Genomic DNA, 23545 nt, shown 5'->3' with positions numbered 1-23545 from the left:
TGGATAAACAAAGGGCAATAAAAGTATATATTAAAGCAAAACAATTAATAACTTTTCAGTCATTTCAAAAGTCGAGCACAAGGAAAACAGTTTTCTTGTCAACAACTCTTAAGTTCCATCGTCAAATTATTACCTATTGAATTGTGTTCCGAAAAATGTTAAAGCAACACAAGATTATCGATGCGTATTTATTCAGTTGGCTCGGTGAATTTTAAAATTTTATGCAAATAATTTATTCCTAAACCCGGTTGAATTGTGGATCGGTTGTTATTAAAAGTGGAAAAGATACATTTACAAAACAGTGATGAATAAGTATTATCTTATAAAGCCGGATGGTTTTAAGAATCTCGCCAGAATTGTGTATTTTATATGTGGAATTACGTGCATAATTGCCGGCATTGTGATTACAAATTCCCTCTGGTCAACTAATTCGTACAATGACAGTAGAAAAGCTGCAAAGCGGCTGATGGAGAATAAAATTAGCCAAACTAGGGATTCTGGTTATACACATAGTACTGTTACGACCAATGTCAATAACATCCGTGATATAATAAAGGATTATTATGAGAAACGAGAGGTAAGGAAATATTTATTTATTTAATTAGAAAAAAGTCGTCAGCTGAATGCAGAACTATTCTGACCCACATTTGAAATATTTTGCAGAAGAGTTTTTTGAAACCGCCTACTTCAGTTATTTATTATGACAAGTGTATGTACCATTTTTTTCATCAATAATCCTACTAAAATATGATGCATCCATTTATCCATAAAGATAATACATAATTTCAGAAAATTGTTTCAAAAAACTCTCTCCTCAAAAATTTCAAATGTAAGTTAGAATAGTTCTTCATTCAGCTGACGAAGTGTTATGGCATTTACAACCCCATATCCTGAAGCGGACCCCCTTACATATTGCTAAGGGTAAGGGCAGTGTGATTTTTTACAGTAGTATTCCGCAAGTAGTTTCCACGGAACCCCAGGGTTAAGGGTTTTCCATGTATTTTTAGAGATTTTGAAATAAATCCAGTTGATTTATTGAATTGTCGGCAATCAGCATTATTACGAACCACTGATCGCGACCTCCTTTTATGGTAACCAAGTAATATGCAACCCTTCGCCATATTGGATAAAAAGCCATTTTATAAGTCAGGAAACACGCTTAAAATAATTATAAAATAAAATTCTATCCGCGAATTATCATTAAATTATACCAACCATAATATCAGATCAAATTACATCAGTCATATATTTTTAATGCTAATAATCAATAAGAAAAGTAGCGCCGAACGCGACTTTTCTACCACTAAGGTATATTATTTGTGATGTGTGTTATTCTCACTCAACTGGTCAACCCGCCACGCCGGGCCCCCTCTTAATTGGGGCCCCCAGACTAGAGTCCTGTCAGCCAGTAGTTATGAAATTATAAAAATAGCTCTAAAATAGATTGTTGTTTTTATTTAATAAAACGCAATTTTTTTTTTAGTGCTTATTCCACTTTTAATCAATAGATTAGGACCGGTTTCGTCCGCCTCAGTGGGACATTTTCAACCGAATACATTTTTTTAAAACAATATTTATCAAACAAAATCCAAAGCGAAAGAAATAATATAACAATAGGTACATAAATAATTATCCGTCCAATAATACCTTCCCAATAACAGAATAATTTAAAACTAATGAGGTTGGACATTAATATTCCATACTACGTCAGGGACATTAAACAAATTATTTTAAATATCAACAAACCACAAAATCTGAAACAATCTACACTTACAATAACATTAATATCAACAAATAATTATGATTAGTCAAAATTTACAATAAAAATTTATAAAAAATAAAATAAACAATATTATCAATTGAAGTGAGATCGAATACAAAAACAAATACAACCAAAATATGAGTCAAAATTAAATAAAAATTAAAATAATAAATAATATACAATATATAAAGTTATGTTATAACAATCCCAAATATTAAATAGGGTATAATAATGGAGAAGATACAACATATAATTGATCATTTAACAAATTAGAATTGGGCAAAAATTTATACCTATTAATTTCTACTACAAAAAAAACTACAAAATTTTTTTAAAAAAAGTTTTATTAAATAAAGACAACAATACAATGCAGTTCCACAATGAATTGACAGTTAACAAAATAAAAGAAATCTAAAATAGATATTATAAATTTGACCTATTTAATACGTACACACAAATTAAATAACTCACAAAAAATAAAACCTTTATGGTGTCATCAAATATGTTAATCGCACAATACACAGCATCATGAAACATTACATCCGTCCTGCGACGTGGTAGCATGAAGACCGCAGGGTTACGAGTGATATTGGTGAGAACATGACAATTAATACGAGGAAAAATCCTTTGATTTTCTTTATCATAAGGAAAGAATCTGTAGATAATAATATGTCCTTTAAGCAGAAAAATCTAATCCAGTATAGTTGTCTTTTGATCAATATTTTGACTATTTCTTTACATTGTAGTACATCTGATTGTTCCGTTATAACTCAAAAACTTTTTAATCAACTATTTTTTTTATTCAACGAATAATTGACAAGATTTAAGAATGTAACATTCTAATTATTGAACATAAATAATTTTCAAAACACTTATGTTCAATAATGTGCAGAATGTTACATTCTTAAATCTTGTCAATTATTCGTTGAATAAAAATTAAAAATTATTAGCAAGTTCAAGTAAGTAAAAACAAAAAATTTCAAGTGATCCATAAGGTTGGTTAGCAATTAAAGTAATACTTACCTACTTTGATTTAAAATACAAAAGCCGATCGCCAATAGTTGCTCAATTTGGAAAGCGCTTCAATTAGTATTAAAAGCCATTAGTTAAAATTTGTCGCAATTAAGTACGACTCCTTTAGCATAGTGGTCTATGTGCGTGGGCGCGATACACTAGAGATACAGGTTCGATTCTTGCGGGGTGTCTTACTTTTTCCAAAAAGTTTTTTCCTTTGGTTATAATAATATATTTTCTCAGAAGTGTTTTCTAAATTATGTATGTTCAAAAACCTTTTCTTCTTCCTGGCGTTACAACTCTGTATATGTGAAACTCGATCAGCGCTTGAAATGGAATATTTTACGAACAGGAGCGCTCAATAAATTTCCGAAAATGTTAACATATTTTTCTAATTTTATGTATATTTTATAAAAATATGTGATATGTGTGTTAGATAGTTTGTTATGTGACCAACATAGCTCAGATGGTCAACTTAATATTTACACGAGACGAAACGATAATCTCGGTGATATCATGAACCGGAACTGCTGAGTAGGTACCTAAGTGTATTACGGTAAAGACTATTTAAAATAAAATTCTTTAACACGTCGTGTTGAATATTATTATAATGTTTGAGTCTTTCACGGTTTCAATAAACTTTTGTATTGTCACCGCGTGTTCTTCCTTCTTCTTTCCTCGACATTTCGGGCTCATTGCAGAGGCCATTCTCAAAAGATAATGTATTGAAATGTACCGCAAGGTTTATGAATGGAAATTTATGTTTATAGAAGGCTGGAATGGCGAAGGGTGGAGGTAGGCTGTTAAAATTCGACATAAATAGTGAACACTAAAGTTTGTTAGTCAGTCAATCGTATTTGTTTCATTGATTTAAGACTACAATGAGTAGATTGTGTTTGTTGGTCTTTAAAATTCAATTAAACCTTGCTTAATGCAAGCCATAATAGATAATACTCAAAAAATATTCGTTTATAAAATATCTAAAGGTATTTCATTAAATCAAACATAATTTTAGATATTTTATAGATAGAATAATATTTTTTATCGATTATGGTTTGGTTTGGCTGGTCTTAGTAAATTTTAAAAAAGGTTATCAACACAATCTGTAATGTGTATTCTTAACGCAACGAAAACAAATAAGTATGACTGAAAAAGTGTGCACCATTTTTGTCGGATCGGCCATAGCATACCTAATCTATTATGGTTTGTTTTAGGCAGGGCTTAATTTAATTTCAAAAACTAACCACCACCATCTACAAACTGTATTCTTATTTAGTTCAATGAAAATAAATACTTAAGTATTACTAACTACTAAGCTTAATGTGCACTATTTATGTCGGATCTTAAGGCTATACCTCAGTTGAGGCACGGTCTAAAAAGATCGTGGCTAGGCGATGCGCGGATTGCGGGTCGCGGGTGCAAATGACGCATGGGGTTCGTCTTGCGTACTTCCCGGGTCTTTTCGGATGTTACTGTATTAAAAATTCTTTATAATTCCTTAAGCGTCAATTACATTGAGCTTTTTTATGAGCTGATTATTGGCAAATTTAAAAGCGGGCGGTTCAGCTACTGCGATTTCATGATTACACACAAAATTTTCCATTCGCTGATAAGCCACAAGCCAGCGAGCGATTTTGACGGAACGTAGTTCGTTTTTTTGCCGGGAGGTCGCTACGCTCCATAATAATGTTTCCATTAAACGTCAAAAAGGTAAATTTCAAAATGAGTAGTTCGTTTTTCCACCACCACGCTCTACTGCGCAGACGCGATACGCCCACAAGCCGGCGTGTAGCTTATAAAGTTGACCGGCTTTCAACTTTTCTCGGTGGAGTGTTTACAACCTGCTTATTAGCTTGTTCGATGATTACACTGGGCGAATTTACAGGCAGATTATAAATTTGCCAATAATCAGCTCGTAAAAAAGCTCAATGTAATTGACGCTTTAGTGAGAAGCCGGCTTGAGAGTGGGTCGATTGTTTGGGCCCTGCATCAGTTGAAATATGACCTTACGGTGGAGCGAGTTCAAAAGAAATTTTTGAGACTCCTTTATTTGAGGTTATATGGATACTATCCGTGGCTTTATCCAACTGACTTTCTCTTAGGTATGCTAACATACTGTAGTTTAAGTGCTAGAAGATATCAATATTTGGCCACGTATTTTTTTCGACTAATACGTGGTGTGAATGAGAACTCTGCCATTCTTGGTAATATTGACTTGTGTGTCCCTGATAACTATCTTAGAAATCGGGAGCATCAGTTGTTTGTTCTCCCGAGGAGCACAACTAACCTGCCATTGGTGATGCCAATTGGTAGAGCAATAACTCTGTTCAACCAAATTGTTTCGGATGTTGATATATTCCATCTACGTGAGAATGAGTATAGGTGGACGTTATTTTATAAATTCTTAAAATAGGGTCTGCTTAACTCATCTGGTGTACTTCATTGTACTTATATACTTCATATTTTTTGTATTTACACATTTATACTATAGAATAACTTAATATTGCATAATTACAATATTACATAATACTTTTTTAATAATATTTATTTGTTTCTAAATGTCATGTTGTGAACGTCTTAAACTTATAATTTGTAACGTCCACAATATGTAAAATAAATTAAAATTAAGATTGAAATGTCAAACGAAATATAATTTGTCATATAAATCCAACATGTGTCCATTTAATGTTCTGTTTATTGTTCTATCAGTAACAATAATAATATATTCATTGACATGTTTTCTTTTTAAAATAAATGGGTAACGTTTTTAGTCATCTTTACACGATTTAAGAATTAATACGCCCGTTAGAAACAAATTGACGTGTTTCCAGCTCGACGTTCTCTCTCCGAATGGCAGCGAGTCCAAAATTTCGTCGCGCTTATAGTTGAAAATTATTTGCCGTTTCACTGATGTATCACCTTAACAGCATGTTTCCACCCTTCACAATTGCCTGCCAGTGCTTGAAATGCCAACATTGATAATTTTAATTATAAAAAAACATTTTTTTTCAAAATTACAATACACCTTTTCAATTCATGCAGCGGCATTAACAATCCATCTTGCCCAGGCCAGTAATGGATCAAAACCTAATTCAAAATACTCAACTTCAATGCCATGATCAAACATTGTTCACAATCGTGTCACGTAGCGCTGCAATATATGCGTGTGTGTAGTCACTTTTTACGTGATTTTACTAAGAATATAACTAGACATTGATCTCAATCTATGACCAATATATTATTGTAATTTATTTTAATGACTTGTGTCTTAGAGGAGGTCACTGGTGAAGAAATATATTTACTTACTCAAAGTATTACTATACAAGTTGTATTAAACAATTAATAGTTAGTTTCAATATAATAGCAAAATCCGTATATCTTCTTAGTCCATATCCGTTCCTTAGGTCAATCATATGGATAGGAAGCGGCGCCTCCAAGAATCATTGTTGCTCTTCAGTCACATTACGTCTTCATAATGGTTGAGACTCTCTTGACTGTTGACGCGGATGAGCCAAGTTCAACGCCGTACCTATGATTTTTTAGATGCCTTTATGGTTACCTCGCATTTACTATCGAGTTTCTTTGAGGACTTTGGCACGCAAACTACTCTACTTGATGATAATTAAATGAAAATTGTGCCGGCTGAGAAATGTGCCTTATCGAAAATCATCTGTATACCCGCATCGGGTATTGGTAATTTGAATTCGGCCAAGGCCTATGAAACCACCTTGCAAAATCCCTGGAAAATTCTTTGTAGCGCAAGGCGGTGGTGATTCTGTTGAATATTTCGTCTTATTCATTGGGAACTTAGAACTGCGATTAAAGCGGAGTTTTTCCCGTGTTAAAAGAAATGTCGCATATGACTGATCATTTACTTATCCTAACTTACATAACCGCAATCACTGAATCTGAAGGGCGTGAATCATTGTTACATGTCACCGTTTATTATTTTGATTCTTTTTATTACAATATCAATACAGAAATTAAAAAGTATATCTCTTCCGGCCTCGTTTGCCATGGTCCCCGAAAGGTCTCGAATATCCGCATCTTCCAACTGTAATAAAAAGTTCAGGTTGTGCCGATCCTTGCTAAAAATTGGAAAATCGAGGAGGAAATTTAGGACGTCCTTGCCGTCAGATGTTATTTTAAACCGGTGCAGCTATGCTCGCATGACTCCTCGACCTGCAAGGATCTGAGTCAACTCAAAACATAGCCCCTTGTGCACCCTGGCGTCTCGTGCTGCTGAAATATAAGGTAAAAACTTTCGGGTCAACTCCCCTGTCGGAGAGTTTAAGTATTGCGAGTTCCATTCGTTGTTCACCATAATTATCTGAAATTGTAATTTTCGCGTAGCTCAGAGGAAATTTGTCATAAGATATCGCGGTCTTGGGTTCAGAGGCACCATGCCGAGTCATTTCCTTTTATCCCGGTGTATCCCCTTATCCACTTGAAGTGCACCTCGGGGTGGCGCCGTCTCAGTATTGCGGACTCGCTGTTAATAGAAAAGACAATCGGATTAGTAGTTAAGGGATCTCCAATTGCTTGCATTGAGATTTTGGAGTCCGAATAAATACAAATACCATGGTTTTCGGTGAGCTTTCATTAGATTTGATTTGAGCCTGCTCACTCCAGAGTGCCTTGGATGGCATAGAGTTTATTTATTTAGAAAAAGAGTAGGAGAGCCTGCATTGCCGTTTGTGGTAAGGCGGTATGACATAATTACTACAATCCCCCTACTTTCATTTTGTATGAGATGCAAAAGATCGAATTTCACTGCACTTAGTAAAATTATTGCCTTATTTTATACAACACATTATTGTATGTTTGCAAAGGGAGAATTGTATAAAGTTGCCGAAAGCGGTTTTATTTTCTGGTCGTTTTTGACCATTATGATCGACCGCCCTTGTGCCCTCCTGTACCTACCAAATAGTTGGTCAAGGGGGGAGGGGTGGAAACTCAAAGGCTCACTATATTTAGGGCGCGAAACGTAGTGTTAGATATCGCTTAAACGTCGAATGCAATACTATGGTAAAATGATGATTATTTCATATTGAAAAAAATGATAATACATTAGTTAATTAATATTAACGAAAAATGCATCGAAAATATTCATTTACTTACCGCGAATATGTTACCGCATTGCTCGAAAATCGCAATTTAGCGCTGCGGCCTGACTATATACGGTCTTCAGGAAACTCGGAGAATAGGTACTGTTACAAATTGGTGATAGCTAAAATTGGGTTGTTTTATATATTTTTCAGGGCGTTGAATTGTCGAAGCTGGGAGAAATATTATTTCTCAATGCGCCACTGCCAAAAAGAAGAAATAAAACATTTAACATTCTCGTGTGGAAGGATGGACCATTTTTAGAGCGCAGACATTTGCGATATTTTTCTAATGAGAAGTAAGAACATTTTTTGTTTATTATTACTAATTCGGCTTGTTTACACGTGGCAGCATTAGTGCGAGTAGTGATTAGGTACTAATGATTAGCATTAAGCCCGTGTAAACAAGCCTTACGCTATTTTTATTATTATAATATTATTAAATCTATGAATATGTTCTATAAATATACATATACTAAACGGGTCTTCATTAAGGTAAGAAAGAGGGGTTAAGAAAGGAATAAACACACAAATATCATTGATAATAATTGACAACAGTTAAATTAAAACTGCATGAGATTAAAAGTATACGTGTTTCATTATTTTACAAAACATACTGAATTTTTAAAATTTTAGAAATTTACGAACTAAGCTAATGCAGCATATCACTACCTATTGAATATATTATAATATATTGTTTTTTAACCCTACAACAGGACACTAAGCCCAAAGATAGTAGTGTAATGAAACTTTAGTGCAGTAGTATACGCTAAACGATCTCATACATAAACACCCAAGCTTTGAGAAAACCACGTGAATATATTGTAACCTCACAGGGTCGAACCCGGAGCTTCCGGTTGAGGCTCTAGTCACTAGTGCCTTACACACTACACTGCAATAGTTGCCACGTTAATTACATAGGACAAACAGGAAGAACGTTTAAATTTGAATAAATCAAAAAAATCTTCTTTAGAATCAATATATTATATTTTTGGCGGCACATTATAAGGGGCGGAAAATTAAATAACAATTACAATTAACAAAATAATAATTAGTGCATTTCATGTACTTACCTAAATGAGTGTATAGATTTAAAAATCAATCAATTCATTATACCTCGTCTATAGATTTCAAAATATCAATGGATGTTTTGATAAAATATTTAAAACTTGGTGTGTTTTGTGATACCTCAATATCACTCATAAAATATCATAAATTAGGCTCTTAGTTTTTACCAACGCTCGAAATGGAAAAGTTTACGAACCGGAGCGCTCGACAATTATAATAGATATAAAATTGTACATAAGTATGTGTATTTTATAAAAATAGGTGTGATAGATTTTTTGTTATATAGCCTATCTATCTCAGACACTCAAATTAGTTTTTCCACCAGACGGAGAGATACGATTTCACGAATCGGAACTGTGCTTCGGCCATTTCGAGCCTGGTTTTTACCATATTCACGACAGAGATAGGAAAAGGGCGACGTTTTAAGTCTGCTTACGGGCAGTAAGTATTTTGATTAGGGACGTCACTGTATATATCTATATCAGATGTACTTAAATAGGTAATTAATTAAAGTACATAGGTTAGTGTTGGTAGTAAGCGATACGTAAACACGTCAGGGTGTATTTTGTTGGCAACTTTTTCAAATTTTCGTACTGTATAGTGCAGGGTTGGCGAACCTTTTTACGTACGCGTGCCAAAATCTCCCAAATATTATTCTTCAACTGTCTGACGTGCCCAGCAGTTTTTCACGAGGAAAAAATGGTTTTTAAGAATCTTATATAACAAATGATGATGTTCTCGATACCAATGACAGAACATAATTACCACACATTTATAGCTGTATCGCTTTTATCAATAATTACGCCATACATTTCGTCCACCAATTTTGAAACTGTCTGCCAAAACAGCTATTTTTTGTTGGTGTAAATGAAATTGTCGGTTAATATATAAATTAGTTTGGTTCTTTACGCACAAATTGACACCAGAATCGCTCCGATCATATGAGGCATTTTCTCGCTACAATGGTCTCAATAAAAATTAGAGGCTCTCGGCGCGGCATCCCCCGCCGCCTGATGACGTTAGTGCGATAATGATTTATGTGATATTATGTATTCTTTTCTCTTTTCTCAAACGCGTGCCATGCAAAATCATCTCGCGTGCCATAGGTTCGCCACTACTGGTATATTGTATATATTTTATACCATGTAGTCTCCGCCATAAATTAACAATATTAAATTCATAAAACGATAACTTAAATTATTCGACATATAATTTAATGGTTTTCAGGCATGATCCATTCGCTGAATGTTCAGTAAATAACTGCATATTGACTTATGAAGCAGGAAACCTGACTACAGCTGATGGCGTGATATTCCTACTGCACAGACTGCCAGACATGAACTCGATACCGGATCCACTGGCACCTCGTCCTGTCAATCAGAGATGGATATTTTTAACAGATGAAAGCCCCTTCAATACGTTTTTGTACAAACATCAAAGCTGGGAGAACTATTCGGGAATTTTTAATTGGTCCATGAGCTATAAGTAAGTATTGCATATTTTCTTATTATGTATAATATACTTACGTGTATAATATACGCCCACGGTGGCCGCGCGGCTTATGCGTTGGACTATAACGACGTGGATCGCAGGTTCGAATCCTGGGTCTGGTAAGTACACATATTGTTTTTCAATTTGTGTGTGTCAGGGTATGGACCTAATAGGTTGAGCAAGTGGCTGACATTCATTTCTCGTAAAAAACAAAACCTGTCAATGCAAACCTCTACTCTGTGGAGGCACATATGATCCTATTAGGATCGGACATGGTCGAAAGAAAATACGTATCTATAATATACTTTATCTTACGTCTTTATTTTATTGGTTTAAGGTGGTAGGTATTTATGTCAAACTGGGATATTTTTTCTCATTATTTCTCACCAGTAGGAACAAAATTGGCAGTGACAACCGGGAATAAACCTGCTCTGCTCCATCCCGCTCCAAAATTCCTATAATCCTAAATACTTAACTGAAATGTTGAGAACCACAATCTTTTCTTGGGGTAATTCCGAAATACCAAAGTCGTAAAAAATGAGATTAGGGATAATATTAACAAAATTGATGATATTTTGTGTTAGGAGTAATTACGATCGAAAAAGAAATGTAAACCTTCGGTCAAAGTGCAATAAAATCAACTTTTGAATAATTTCGGAATTACCCCAAGATAGTTCGTAATTTCCCCTATGCCAAAAAAAATGACTCAATATTTCAAATTCTCAATTTAAAGAACCCAAGTATATATTTAAGAATCTAATATATATTTATCATACATTTTTTCATTAAGTAAACAGAGGTAAAACAATAATGGCAGTAAATATAAAACTACTTTGAATAATTAACCAAAATATAGACCTCTAGTCATCTCATAGAAATTCGGAATTACCCCAATGCACCTTAATAGGTATAATTAACTTTTACCAACCACATTTAGTTTTTCTCCAATAAAAATAACCACGAGACGCCTTTGGCGATTTCTTGTGATAATATGTGAGTTTCATAACACCCTAAAATGATAGGTAAGTTTCAAAGTCCCCTAAAATGAAAATCATTTGATTTTTCATTTATTCTCTTAGTGAAATATGTTAAAAATACTCTTTAGAATGTATGAATCAAATAATAAATACATAAAGTTTACAGATTTAATAGACATGAGTTTTTCTCAGTTTTCTCAAAACTACGTAAAATCGTTTTAGGGGGTTTTGAAACTAAGCGCTTCATATTATCTTCTTTTATACACACCATATTGAGGAGATCCATATTTTTTTTATTTTACAGCTCCCAATAGTTTAAGCGAATTTCTTTGACGCGTATGACGCAATCGATTCGTCAGATGATTTAAAAGGGGGCCTTGAAATAGGTCAAACTATCATTATTAAATTATACCAAAATCCTAAAAAGATGCTTATTTCTTACAAACTGGGTATAAAATATTACCCAGAGCCTAAGTATAACATAACCAATCAATAAATAATAAGTAAAATAATGTGACATATTCAATAAAAATTGGATATTTTTATTACGTAGGTACTACATTGGTAGTCGGTGAAATTTATGACTTTTATTTTATTGTTTATCATAAAAGGCCAGTGCCTCGGTCCTCCAAGTTCCATTCCATTCCAATGATATTTTAAAAACTTTTTGTCCATACCGAATTAATGTTTTTAGTCTCAAATATTGTTAAATATTCATTCAAAATTTACTATTAAATCATGATTAAGTATTGTTGTTCAAGAAAATATTGCATTCTTGTAATATTAAAAATTGAGACATTCATTCGATACAACACCGATACCAAGTACACATAAAAGCCACTACCACTGTTATGGAACGGCAGGATCATTTTCATATAAACACCTTTTATATTTAAACTGATTTTATGGCTTATTAATGTAATATACGAGTATAAAGCAGATTAGTATGGTATTATCAGTATGGTTTGATACAGTAAAGGCAGTTGATGTGTCTTTCTCTAAAGTTGGATTTAAACTGAATAAAAAATTGTAAAGCTATTTTGATTAAGTGTATTATAAAACAAACATTGATATTATGTACGGGATTCTCAGACAATAATATCTATTGGATGGAAGTTTGAAACAATAAGTGTTAAGTCAAATCATTATCAAATGCATTGGGAGACATTAATTGTACTGCTTATTAACATTTGATAAGAATAATATAAAGATATGCTCAGATTGCAGGGCTATAACACCACTAATCCACTATCCAGTAATAATTATTACATACCTACAATGCTTGACATTTTCTATTTTCATTTAATCTTCTAGACACTTGTATTGATTGGTTCACATTATGTTGGGTTGGTAGTGTTCAATTGGTCAGCCAAGCTACCTACACTAAACAGGCTTCTCATATTTCCTTACTTTAAATGTAACCTATACGAGATTGTATTTAATAACATATTTCTTTTGTACTGTACTATTTTCGCCTGTTAAAATTATAAATAAAGTGATTCAACTATCATTATAAAAGCAAACGTCAAACTGACTGCATTGGTAAAGAAAGTATTAAGTTATTGTCCAGAGGCAGAACTAAGACTTGGATACAATCTTGCATTGCAATCAGCGCATCTATTCTATACACAAGACTGCTATCGGCAGCAATCGAGGGTAGTTCTATTTCGCTTAAAAATTGATGGAATGAATCAAAATGACATCTCTCGGCCGGGCCCGTCAGTCGATGTGTGTGCTCATATAATTTATGATGCATGATTTATATGTTTCAGAATGGAATCAGACATTCCTGTGCCATATGGACGAACTGTACCGCTAATAAATGGAAATACGCTGCAAGATCCAGACCTCAATGAGAAGATAAACGGTCTTATTCCTTACAATACAGAAAAGAGGAGGGATGTTCTGGTGGCCATTCTTACTTCCAATTGCGTGACCCACAATCCTAGAATGGAATACGTCCATGAACTGCAGAAATATATCGATGTGGATATCTACGGAAGTTGCGGTGATCATTTGAAAACTGCGTAAGTATTAACCAAAACAGGGACCTTCCGCATGTTAGATAACTCACGTGAAGGTCTGAACAACTTGGATTCACTATGTTGGTGTTTAAATACTCTTCTCTCTTGTCCTATCCTCGAAATGAGTGGCTTATTAAACCAATCTTACAAAAAATCCGTAGGTCTTCTATAGAGTAAATTTTAATTTAAAAGATCTAAAAAAATATACCTAAGTAATGAAAAAAAATGCAGTATTCTCTCAGTAATCTGCCACACCAAAAACCAGACAAGTGTCCAATTAGAGAAAACGGCGGATTATAGTGGATAAATACAAAATATTGTAAAAATTAAGACAGGTATTTTGTAAAAATAGTTTTTATTGAGAAATTTGTACTGGCAACTTAATGATCAAAATCATTTAAGTATGTGTGTCGCTGAGTTTCAAAACTCGCTATAACACTTTTTCATTATGTTGAGAAAATCAATAAAAACTTTTTGAACTAAAAAGGTTTTTGAATTTTTCAGTAGTGTTATAGCGGGATTTGATAGACACATTGATTTTGTTTCATAAATGACAGTTAGTCGTAGAGGCTTTTGAAAGAGGCGATAAAATTTTCATGTAGAGATTTTAATAACGAATACAACGATATATATATGTTAATTATTTCAAAAAAGTGTTATAGCGGATTTTGAAACTCAGCGACACATGTATTAAATTATACATATTAATTATAAACTAATTGAGGCGTCTAATTACAAAAAGCGACAAGTCCACAATTCAATATTTTCGGGAAACAACGTTTTTATGTTTCAAGCTCCAATTATTTGTTTTAATGTGAGATTATTTTCTCCGTTGCATTCTATGTCGAAATTAGAACCAAATGGCAATTTGTTTCAGCCGATAAACACTTAAATGTAATGAATATAGGCAAAATAAAATTGGACATAGCGCTATTTGTACTTCACTTTTTAATTTACTCCGCATAAGGCACATATTACCATGGCACTGTCATAAGTTTACCAGATGCTACGGTATGGGAGACGCCCTTTTCAATATTGAACGTTCCCTTATTGGTTGAATTAAACACGCGCGAAATCAACCAAGCTTTAAATAATATGAAACACGGACTTGGCGCTTTTTGTAATAAATCGAGACTTAAAATTTTTTTTTTCGTAGGGTTATGTCGCGTTTTGGAATTTATAGATCAATACATATTGTGTAAAATTATACAAAGAATACGTGCGTATTTTTTTCTCGATTTTGACCAAATGTGGACTTATCGCTTTTTGGAATTAGACGCCTCAATTATTAGCTACATACATATTAAACAGTAAATCGCTTAACACAACCACTTGTCCAGTGTTGTTTGTTTTCTTCTGAATATTGTTGGAGGATTGGGTCATCTCGTAATTTATGCAACATGATGAATGTGTTGACGGTTGCATTATTTTCCTCTGCCCATTAATTAATGGTAACGCGTCAGTCCCAGCTAGTGCATCTTCTGATTTGATTGTATGAGCTGCAGTCGGTTGACAATTATCATTGCCTTCATCCTAAGAATCCAAGCCTCTTGATGTATTTATAAGCTTGTTGCTTCTTTTCTCTAAGCTCTAAGCTAAGCTCTTCAGTTGGAAGTAGCGCATACTCCTCAGAACTTTCTGCTATCCATTCAAAACATTTCGCGTTTGCTTTGAGTTTTCAGTCGCCCTCTGAATCAATTTTTCTAATGGAACTAAGTCTTTCGGTTCCCAATTTTCATCATCATGATTCATGGAGGGCCACAGCTTTTTTCATGATTAAATTATTGCTCCTCCCAGTAGGTTGTTCCATGCCTCAGCTACGTTGAATATGACAGCGGACAGCTGATATAGGCATGCGGTGGACAACAGAATTTTACATACGAATACCGGCGAATTATAGAGCTTGATTTTGTGATTTTAACTAGTAAAAATAACGGCAGATTATAGTAGTTGTCGGATAATCGAGCGGCGGATTACTGAGAGAGTACTGTATAATTTTCAAAAACAATTTAGTGAAAAAATATTTTGATTATCCAGACAATCTTCATCCCCATTAAGTCCGGATAATAGTATATTTATTTTTTACAATAAAAAAACCTGTCAATATAATAAAAATCATCGAGATAATAGCCATAATTATTATGACCTGTGTAGTCGCATATACATCCAATGGGTTCTAAAACCCCTCGGTCGCTTTAAGAAAGCTCTTCCTTCATTCGATTTCGGTTGCAGAGGTGTGTCCTGTAGCAGGTGTCTTTCTCACATCACATCACATCACTTGTCACATCAGCAGGTACTGGTCTGAAAATTTCTGTTGGTACATCTCCAGCCAGAATGTGTATTTTAAGAAATGGTGAATAATGACTTGATATTTTACATCACTATGTCAATGCATGAAAGTCTTAATGTACGCTGTTGAATACGCATGTAGGTAGTTGGTATTTGGTGGACTTACTCTCGCCACTCTCTTGAAGCTCCCATAAAACATGATCTGAGTCACGTTCATTCACTTTTGTTGGAATAAGAAACTGCATGGTACACTCCTTCATCTCTTCATTTCTAAAAAAGTCCGACCACCGTACAGCCATTATCTACAGCAAGAATCTGTTTTGCAAGCTCAACATACACTCGCTCTGAATCTTCGTCAGGTGCAACAGTTTGCTTTCAGAAGAATACATTGTATTTTTTTAATATAAATCAACGGGCGTGTTATTGTGAAAATAGCGCATTGGTCTCTCTCTATTGTACTCGCAGTGTCAGTCAATCGAGGAAGTGGCTAATGTCAGTGTCGTGCATTGTGGACCAATAATATCACAGTTGTTTGCTATGGTTTGAATGAGGTGGACTACGATTCACAGTATTTGCTAGATATTTTTAAAAAGTATTTAACAAATTTTAATATAAACCGATAATTTAATTTTTAAATTGTTAACAAATGGATATGTTTCAATTTATCTTTATGACATGTATTAGAACCACACTATTACAATAATTAATTGTTACACTCTTTCATTGCTATACCATCGACAAGCCATGGCATTAGAATTACGCCTATATTAAGTACATAAGAAATTAAAAAAATGGTATGATCGAATTCATAAGCTTCACTACCACCATACGTGTTCTACAAACACAATTTATGTCTTTAACTGTTAAATTGACATTAAATTTCATTTGGTATTTTAATGCAATTTATGGTAATTTTTCAGATGCCCTGGCCATTTCGGAGCCGATTGCCCAAAGTTAAACAGTTACTTATTTTACTTATCATTTGAAAACTCTAATTGCGACCAGTATATAACTGAAAAACTATTCTGGAACGCATACTCGAAAGGATCGGTTCCGGTGATAATGGGACCTCTACCTAACGTCTGTGATCTTCTACTCCCGCCAAACTCTTATATCCACACGCACGACTACGCAAGACCGGCTGATTTAGCCAGGTACATATTGTTTTTGAACGACACGTGGAATGAACATTTTTTCGATCTACACAAATGGAGGATGCACTTTGAAGCGCGGAACGAGCATGGATACTTTGGGACACGTTCTTATCACTATTGCAGAGTTTGTGAAGCTCTGAATTATAATGACGAGAGCGAGTCAATCTACGATGAACTGTCATTCTTTTTGAGCCCTGATGATAATTGTAGGTATGATAAAAAAATAAATACAGCCGAATAATCTAACTGCTAAAAATCTAAAACTAATCGAAAATTGCCAATTTCCGGTGACATTAATGTAACTTCACAGTATTGCACAATATAATTTCGATAAGTAACATTGTACATACCCGTGGTAAAGAATATACTAGGCGATCTTTTAAATCCAACCCTCTTAAGAAAAAATATTTTTCATTACCTATCTATAAAAATATTTATTTAAATTATAATTTATTAAGTATTTTATAAAGCTTATTTAATTACAACGTTTTTATTAGGTAGTATTCTTATTTGTCCGGTGGTTGTTTGTCCAGTACAAATCTTGCAATCGATTTTTAACTAACTTCCCGACTAGCTAGACATTTGAAACTTTTAGAATATATCGTCAGTGTTTTGTAAAAAGGGCGAATTAACCAAAATGCTATTTTAAAGGAGGAGGATTTTTAACAATTGACATTTATTTGTTTATTATCTGTAGATGATAATAAATATCTAACAAATTTATAATAAAGCTTAGAGAGAATACTGACATTATAATAGGTATTATTATATAATATTTTAAAAGGCCTAATATGTCACATTCGCTTTTTATTCGTAATTTTAATTAATTTAATTTTAGTCGATTATCGTTTTTAAGTACTTTCCTGTGGAGATACAAATTCGCTGTTTTTACACAACAAAGCTAGTGGGGTACATATTGTATTTTCATTAAAATCTCGATTTCGCCAAAATGGTTGATTCGCCCTTTTTACAAAACACCGACGATATTAGAACACGATGCCAATGCATTTTATAAATACTTTTATCCATTTTCAAGTATAATTAAATTCATTTTCAGTTATTTCTGTTTTGTATGAAAAGTTATTTCAAAAGAAATCCGTAATCCAATCCACTATTATTGGTTGCTAGGTCCTAACAACTATATTATTAATATATACGTGCGTTACTATGGAAATCAATATGAGTGTCAAAATGACATTTCAGTATTAATTCTATCAAATACCATTTTTTTGATCGTTTAATCTAGTCAAGTCAAGTTTATATGATTCAACAGAAAATTTAAAAACGTATAATTATAAAAAGTTCTTTTTATCTTGTAATTCTTTTTAATGACGTCAGAATTAGTGTCATATTATTGTCAAGTGAAGGCGTGCTATTTATTATTAAGCCTATGGGCTTATCTGACATAAAAGAAATGTATGAAATCCTGAAGGTCATAAGGGGATATGGCTAACAACCATTTCTTCTAAAAAAGGTCTTTTAAACTAAATTATTATATTGTGAGCAAACATTATATTTTAAGTGAATAGTTCATATTATTTTATTTTTTTTCGACCATGCCCGATCCTAATAAGATCATAATAAATATGGGCCTCCACAGAGCGGAGGTTTGTATTAACAGATTTGTTTTTTTTACGAGAAATGGATGTCAGCCACTTGCTCAACCTGGTATTTACCGATTATGTGTCATCGGCACTGGATAGAGGCCACCAGGTTGACTGTTCTTACAATGACTTCTCAAAAGCATTTGACAAAGTCGATCATGACATCCTGATGGAAAAACTCCAACTTATTGGATTGTCGAATCGATTTTTGAAGCTATTCGGGAGTTATTTTAGGAACCGTCAACAATACGTATCGTACAGCCTTTATCAGTCACAGACCTTTTACACATTTTCCGGTGTCCCCCAGGGCTCAAACTTAGGGCCGTTGCTGTTCACGATTTTTATAAATGACATAGCATTGGTAATAAAAAATACTATGTTTTTGTTGTTCGCTGATGACTTGAAACTCTTTTTGGAAGTTGTCACCTTGGACGATTGTCGTCAGCTCCAACTTGATATAGATAATATATTAAATTGGAGCAGGCGTAACAAACTAGAATTCAATATTGATAAATGCAATCTTCTATCGTTTACCAGAGACTCAAAAGTGTTGTTTTTCCAATACTCGATGCATGGCAGAGTTCTGTCACGAATATCATCTGTAAGGGATCTTGGCATTACGTTTGAGAGTAAACTGACATTTATTAGCCATATAGTTACCATTTGTAACAAAGCACTTAAAATGTTGGGCTTCGTCATCCGTACTTCCCGGGTCTTTTCAGATGTTACGGTATTAAAACTTTTATTTAATTCTTTAGTTCGAAGCAGACTTGAGAGTGGGTCTATTGTTTGGGCACCGCATCAATTGAAGTATGGCCTTATGGTGGAGAGGGTACAGAAGAAATTCTTGAGATTCCTTTATTTGAGGTTGTATGGATACTATCCGTGGCTTTATCCAACTGACTTTCTCAATTTAGAAGAAATCTTTATTTAGCTACGTATTTTTTTGGAATTATACGAGGTATAAATGAGAACTCTGCCATTCTGGGTAGTGTTGACCTGTGTGTCCCTGATAACTATCTTAGAAATAGATACCATCAGTTGTTTATTCTCCCAAGGTGCAGAACCAACCTGCCACTGGTAATGCCAATTGGAAGGGCGATAACTATGTTCAATGAAATTGCTTCGGGTGTTGATTTATTCCACCTACGTGAGAATGAGTTTAGGTGGACGCTGTTTTATAAATTCTTAAAATAGGGTCTGCTTAACTCATCCGGTGTACTTCCTTGTACCTATCTAATTTATCTACTGATCTATCTCTTTTTTATGTAATACTGTTATATTTATATATATTTGTTTCTAAACGTCATGTTGTGAACGTCTTAAACTTATAATTTGTAATGTCCACAATATGTTAAGAAAAAAAAAATTGAAATTGCAATTAAATTGAATCTTTTTCACATTATAATATAGCCTGTTTCAATCCCCTTCTCAACATTGACAATATTATATAAACTCAAACAAAAACTTCTGGAACCCATAAATTCTTTTTCTTCTGTAAATTCTGTCTTCTTTATGAACATTGATAATCTCAACCATTGAGACCGTCGACTGCTATGGAATGTGAGAAAGGGTAAACTGATAAAATTACCAAGTTATAATTTTATTGACTGGAGGGGGGAAAGATTTAATGGATAATAGTGATGAGTGGAGAGCAATAATTAGGATTTAAAATGTTGTTAATTAATATTGCTAATATTTTTATTTATAGAATTATAAACTACAGTTATCCGGATTTATTTAAAGAAATGTACATTTAAGACAAATGCGGGTTTTTATTCGATTCTTAGTTACTTAAGTACAGTACACTCAGTAATCCGCCGCTCGATTATCCAACAACTACTATAATCCGCCTTAATTTTTACTAGTTGAAAGCACAAAATCAAGCTCTATAATTTGTCGGTATTCGATTGTCAAATTCAGTAGTCCGCAGCGTAATAGTATACAACGCAGATGAGACGGGTTTATTTTGGGAACTTCTCCTTTGTAAAACGTATGTTCATCCTGAAGAAAGTAATGTAACAGGGAGGAGAGTGCCCAAGGACCGCATCACAATTATGCCGTGCTCCAATGCAACCGGAACACACAAAATTAAGCTTTTGGTCATAGGGAAAGCCAGGAATCCCAAGCCATTCAAGAATATCTGCCTCACTGAACAACTGGTTGTGTCAAGTGATTTACTGTTTAACATTTAGTTAATAAACTTAGTTTATAAATATGTATAATTTAGTAAATACTTGATTTTGATTATAAATAAAACCGTAATTTGCTAGTACAAATTTCTCAAAAAAACTGTTTTTTTTGAAATACCTGTTTTAATTTTTACCATATTTTGTATGTATGTGTTACGCCGAATGTGCGAAATTGACTATTACATGAAATGGGCTAAATTTTGCCTAAATCATGAAAAATGCAAGCCCGTTGCCTTATTCATGAATTAGACAAAATATCTGGTGAGTGCGTGAATTCGCCAGTAATTTTTCTGCCTTGTTCATGCATTGGACAAATTAGATAGTAGCGCTACGGTGGTATTTTTTGCAACTAAACTAAATGTGTGAAATGCTTGTTGATTGGTCAAAATGTACGTATATTATCTATGGTCAAAATAGATGGTCGCGCTACGGTGGTGTTTTTTGCAACTAATCAAACTAACCAAATGTGTCAAATGTCATTGATTATAATATAAAAATATACCAATCAATAACTACAATTATTACGTTCATATCCATTTACTATACGCAAAAAAACTAGAACTATAATATGATAACGGATGAATTTTATTAAAAGGTATTTTCGCGATTTGATTCGTGCTTGGGTATCGATCGTGCAATGGTCGATTGTATGTTTTTGATAGTTTGTTGACACTTGTTAGCTAACCTCAAAATGGACATTCAGTTGAATAATTCAGAATTTCAAAACCTAACCTAACCTAATAATAATAATATTATATTATGTCCAATTCATCATCATCATCATCAGCCTGAATCTATCCACTGCTGGATGAAGGCCTCTTCAAGTTGCTTCCACTTCTCTCGGTCCTGTGCATTGCGTTGCCACGTACTTCCGCAGAACTTTATCATTTCATCGATCCAGCGGCCTCTAGGTCTACCTTGTGGACGTTTTGTACTTCTTGGATACCACTGGATGACTAGATTTGTCCAACGATTGTCTCTTCTTCGAGCTATGTGTCCAGCCCATCTCCATTTAAGGCTTTTAATAAACTCTATTACATCGCAAACCCTTGTCTGCTTCCTTATCCACTCATTCCTCTTTTTGTCCTTTCGCGTTATGCCCAGCATGCACCTCTCCATACCACGTAGTGCTACACTAAGTTTCTGGATCTCTCTTTTACTTAGGGTCCATGTTTCACACGCATATGTCATCACGGGAAGCACACACTGGTTGAACACTTTGCGCTTTAGGCACAGTGGAAGGTCACTTTTGAAGACATTATTCAGGCGGCCAAAAGCACTCCAGCCTAGCTTTACTCTGCGAACAATTTCATCAAATATACATCCATCTATAGATACTTGTTGTCCCAGATAGATGTAGCTTTTCACCTGTTCAAGCTGAGTGCCATTGATGAGGATCTCTTTTTGGCCTGCAAAGCAGTTGAACATGACTTTCGTCTTTGTTACATTTATTTTCAAACCTACTTTGTTGCTTACTTCAGCGAGTTCCTGCATTCTGCTTTGGAGGTCTTCTGAGTCTTGCGAGAAAATTACTATGTCATTGGCAAAGCGCAGATGATTCAGGTATTCTCCATTTATGGGGATCCCTTTGTCATCCCAGTCAAGTTGCCTGAATAAGTCTTCAAGGGTAGCTGTAAATAGTTTAGGTGAGATTGTATCACCTTGTCGGACTCCTTTGCTGATATGAAATCTGCGCGATGGTTTATGGAGATTTACAGATGCTGTTGCGCTACTGTATATATTATTGAAAATATTTATATAGCGTCCAGGGATTCCTTGTTTTCTGAGTGCGTCGAGTATTGAACATTTCTTTATCGAATCAAACGCCTTCTCATAGTCTATAAAACCCATGCATAGTGGCAGTTTGTATTCCTGGTACCGCTCTATGATTTCTCTGATGACTTGGATATGGTCCATAGTGCTGTATCCTCCTCTAAATCCGGCTTGTTCTCTCGGTTGGTTCTCGTCTAGTACATTTTGCAGACGGTTTGAGAGAATTTTTGTGAACGTCTTGTAGAGAATAGGGAGTAGACTTATTGGACGATAATTTGCTAGGTCTTCTCTGTCACCTTTTTTGTGAAGAATAACAATGCTGGCATTTTTCCATACCTCTGGGACATCCTCTTTGCATATGCAGGCTGTGAACAATTGTGCAAGTACTTCATTTGCATCCTTTCCTGTTTTTTGAGGATATCTATCGTTAAACCGTCTTCCCCGGGGGCTTTCCCACTTTTCATGTAATTTAAAGCATGGGTTACTTCCCAGGATGTAATTTCGGGAGTATGGTCTTCCGAATTTCCATTTCTCTGAAGATCTAAGTCTATAGTCGTATTGTCAGTGTCATCACTGTAGAGATCGCTGTAGAGCTCTTCAACTCGGCTTAACAAGTGTTCCCAATTTCTGACGATAGAACCATCTTTTGCTTTTAGTGCTGTGATTTGACGTTTTCCTATCGACAAGCATTGCTTGTTTTTGTTTAAACTTCTGCCTGCTTTCACAATTGCTTGTATGAGGTTTACATTGAATTTACGAAGGTCTTCTCTAATCTTCCTTCGGAGGATTATGTCCAATTATAACTAATAAAACCATCCGTATTAAATTTACTTTTCTACTGTCATGTTGACAGTTTAAGAATTCCATGCCCTGGCGACTTCATGTACTCGGCAGAAAATTTACCTAATTCATGAATAAGGCAACAGGCTTGACTATTACATGAATTAGCCAAAATTTAGCCCATTTCATATAATAGTCAATTTCGCACATTTGGCGTAACATATGCACTATAATCCGCCGCTTTCACTAATTGGACACTTGTCTGGTTTTTGGGGTGGCGGATTACTGAGAGTATTGTAGTTGAATCTTATT

General features: G+C 34.2%; 1 protein-coding gene across 2 annotated transcripts; it reads left to right on the top strand.

The window, feature by feature from the left end:
* The first annotated feature begins 52 nt into the window (after positions 1-52).
* On the top strand, positions 53-20767 carry LOC147070048 (inactive fucosyltransferase B-like). Of its 2 annotated transcripts, XM_085949984.1 has the most exons (6): positions 53-577; positions 8038-8180; positions 10177-10434; positions 13190-13444; positions 16651-17094; positions 19247-20767. In XM_085949984.1, the coding sequence occupies exons 1-6, from the start codon at positions 305-307 to the stop codon at positions 19260-19262; spliced, it is 1389 nt and encodes a 462-aa protein (XP_085806110.1). In that variant the 5' UTR covers positions 53-304; the 3' UTR covers positions 19263-20767. The 2 variants fall into 2 exon arrangements, with proteins under 2 accessions (XP_085806110.1, XP_085806109.1); XM_085949983.1 differs by lacking the exon at positions 19247-20767 and having other exon boundaries at positions 16651-17280.
* Positions 20768-23545: the final 2778 nt, after the last annotated feature.

The sequence above is a fragment of the Rhyacophila brunnea genome, unplaced genomic scaffold (genome assembly GCF_057557595.1).
Source record: "Rhyacophila brunnea isolate RB1 unplaced genomic scaffold, BYU_Rbru_1.0 scaffold_22, whole genome shotgun sequence".
NCBI lineage: Eukaryota > Metazoa > Arthropoda > Insecta > Trichoptera > Rhyacophilidae > Rhyacophila > Rhyacophila brunnea.
The sequence above is the reverse complement of the archived record's forward strand: the minus strand, read 5'-3'. Positions and strand labels throughout refer to the sequence as shown.

Coding starts and splice junctions, on each gene's coding strand:
- LOC147070048 (XM_085949983.1), top strand. CDS start 305: ATGAATAAGTATTATCTTATAAAGCCGGATGGTTTTAAGAATCTCGCC. Junction 578..8,037: donor ATTATTATGAGAAACGAGAG/GTAAGGAAATAT, acceptor TATATTTTTCAG/GGCGTTGAATTGTCGAAGCT. Junction 8,181..10,176: donor CGATATTTTTCTAATGAGAA/GTAAGAACATTT, acceptor AATGGTTTTCAG/GCATGATCCATTCGCTGAAT.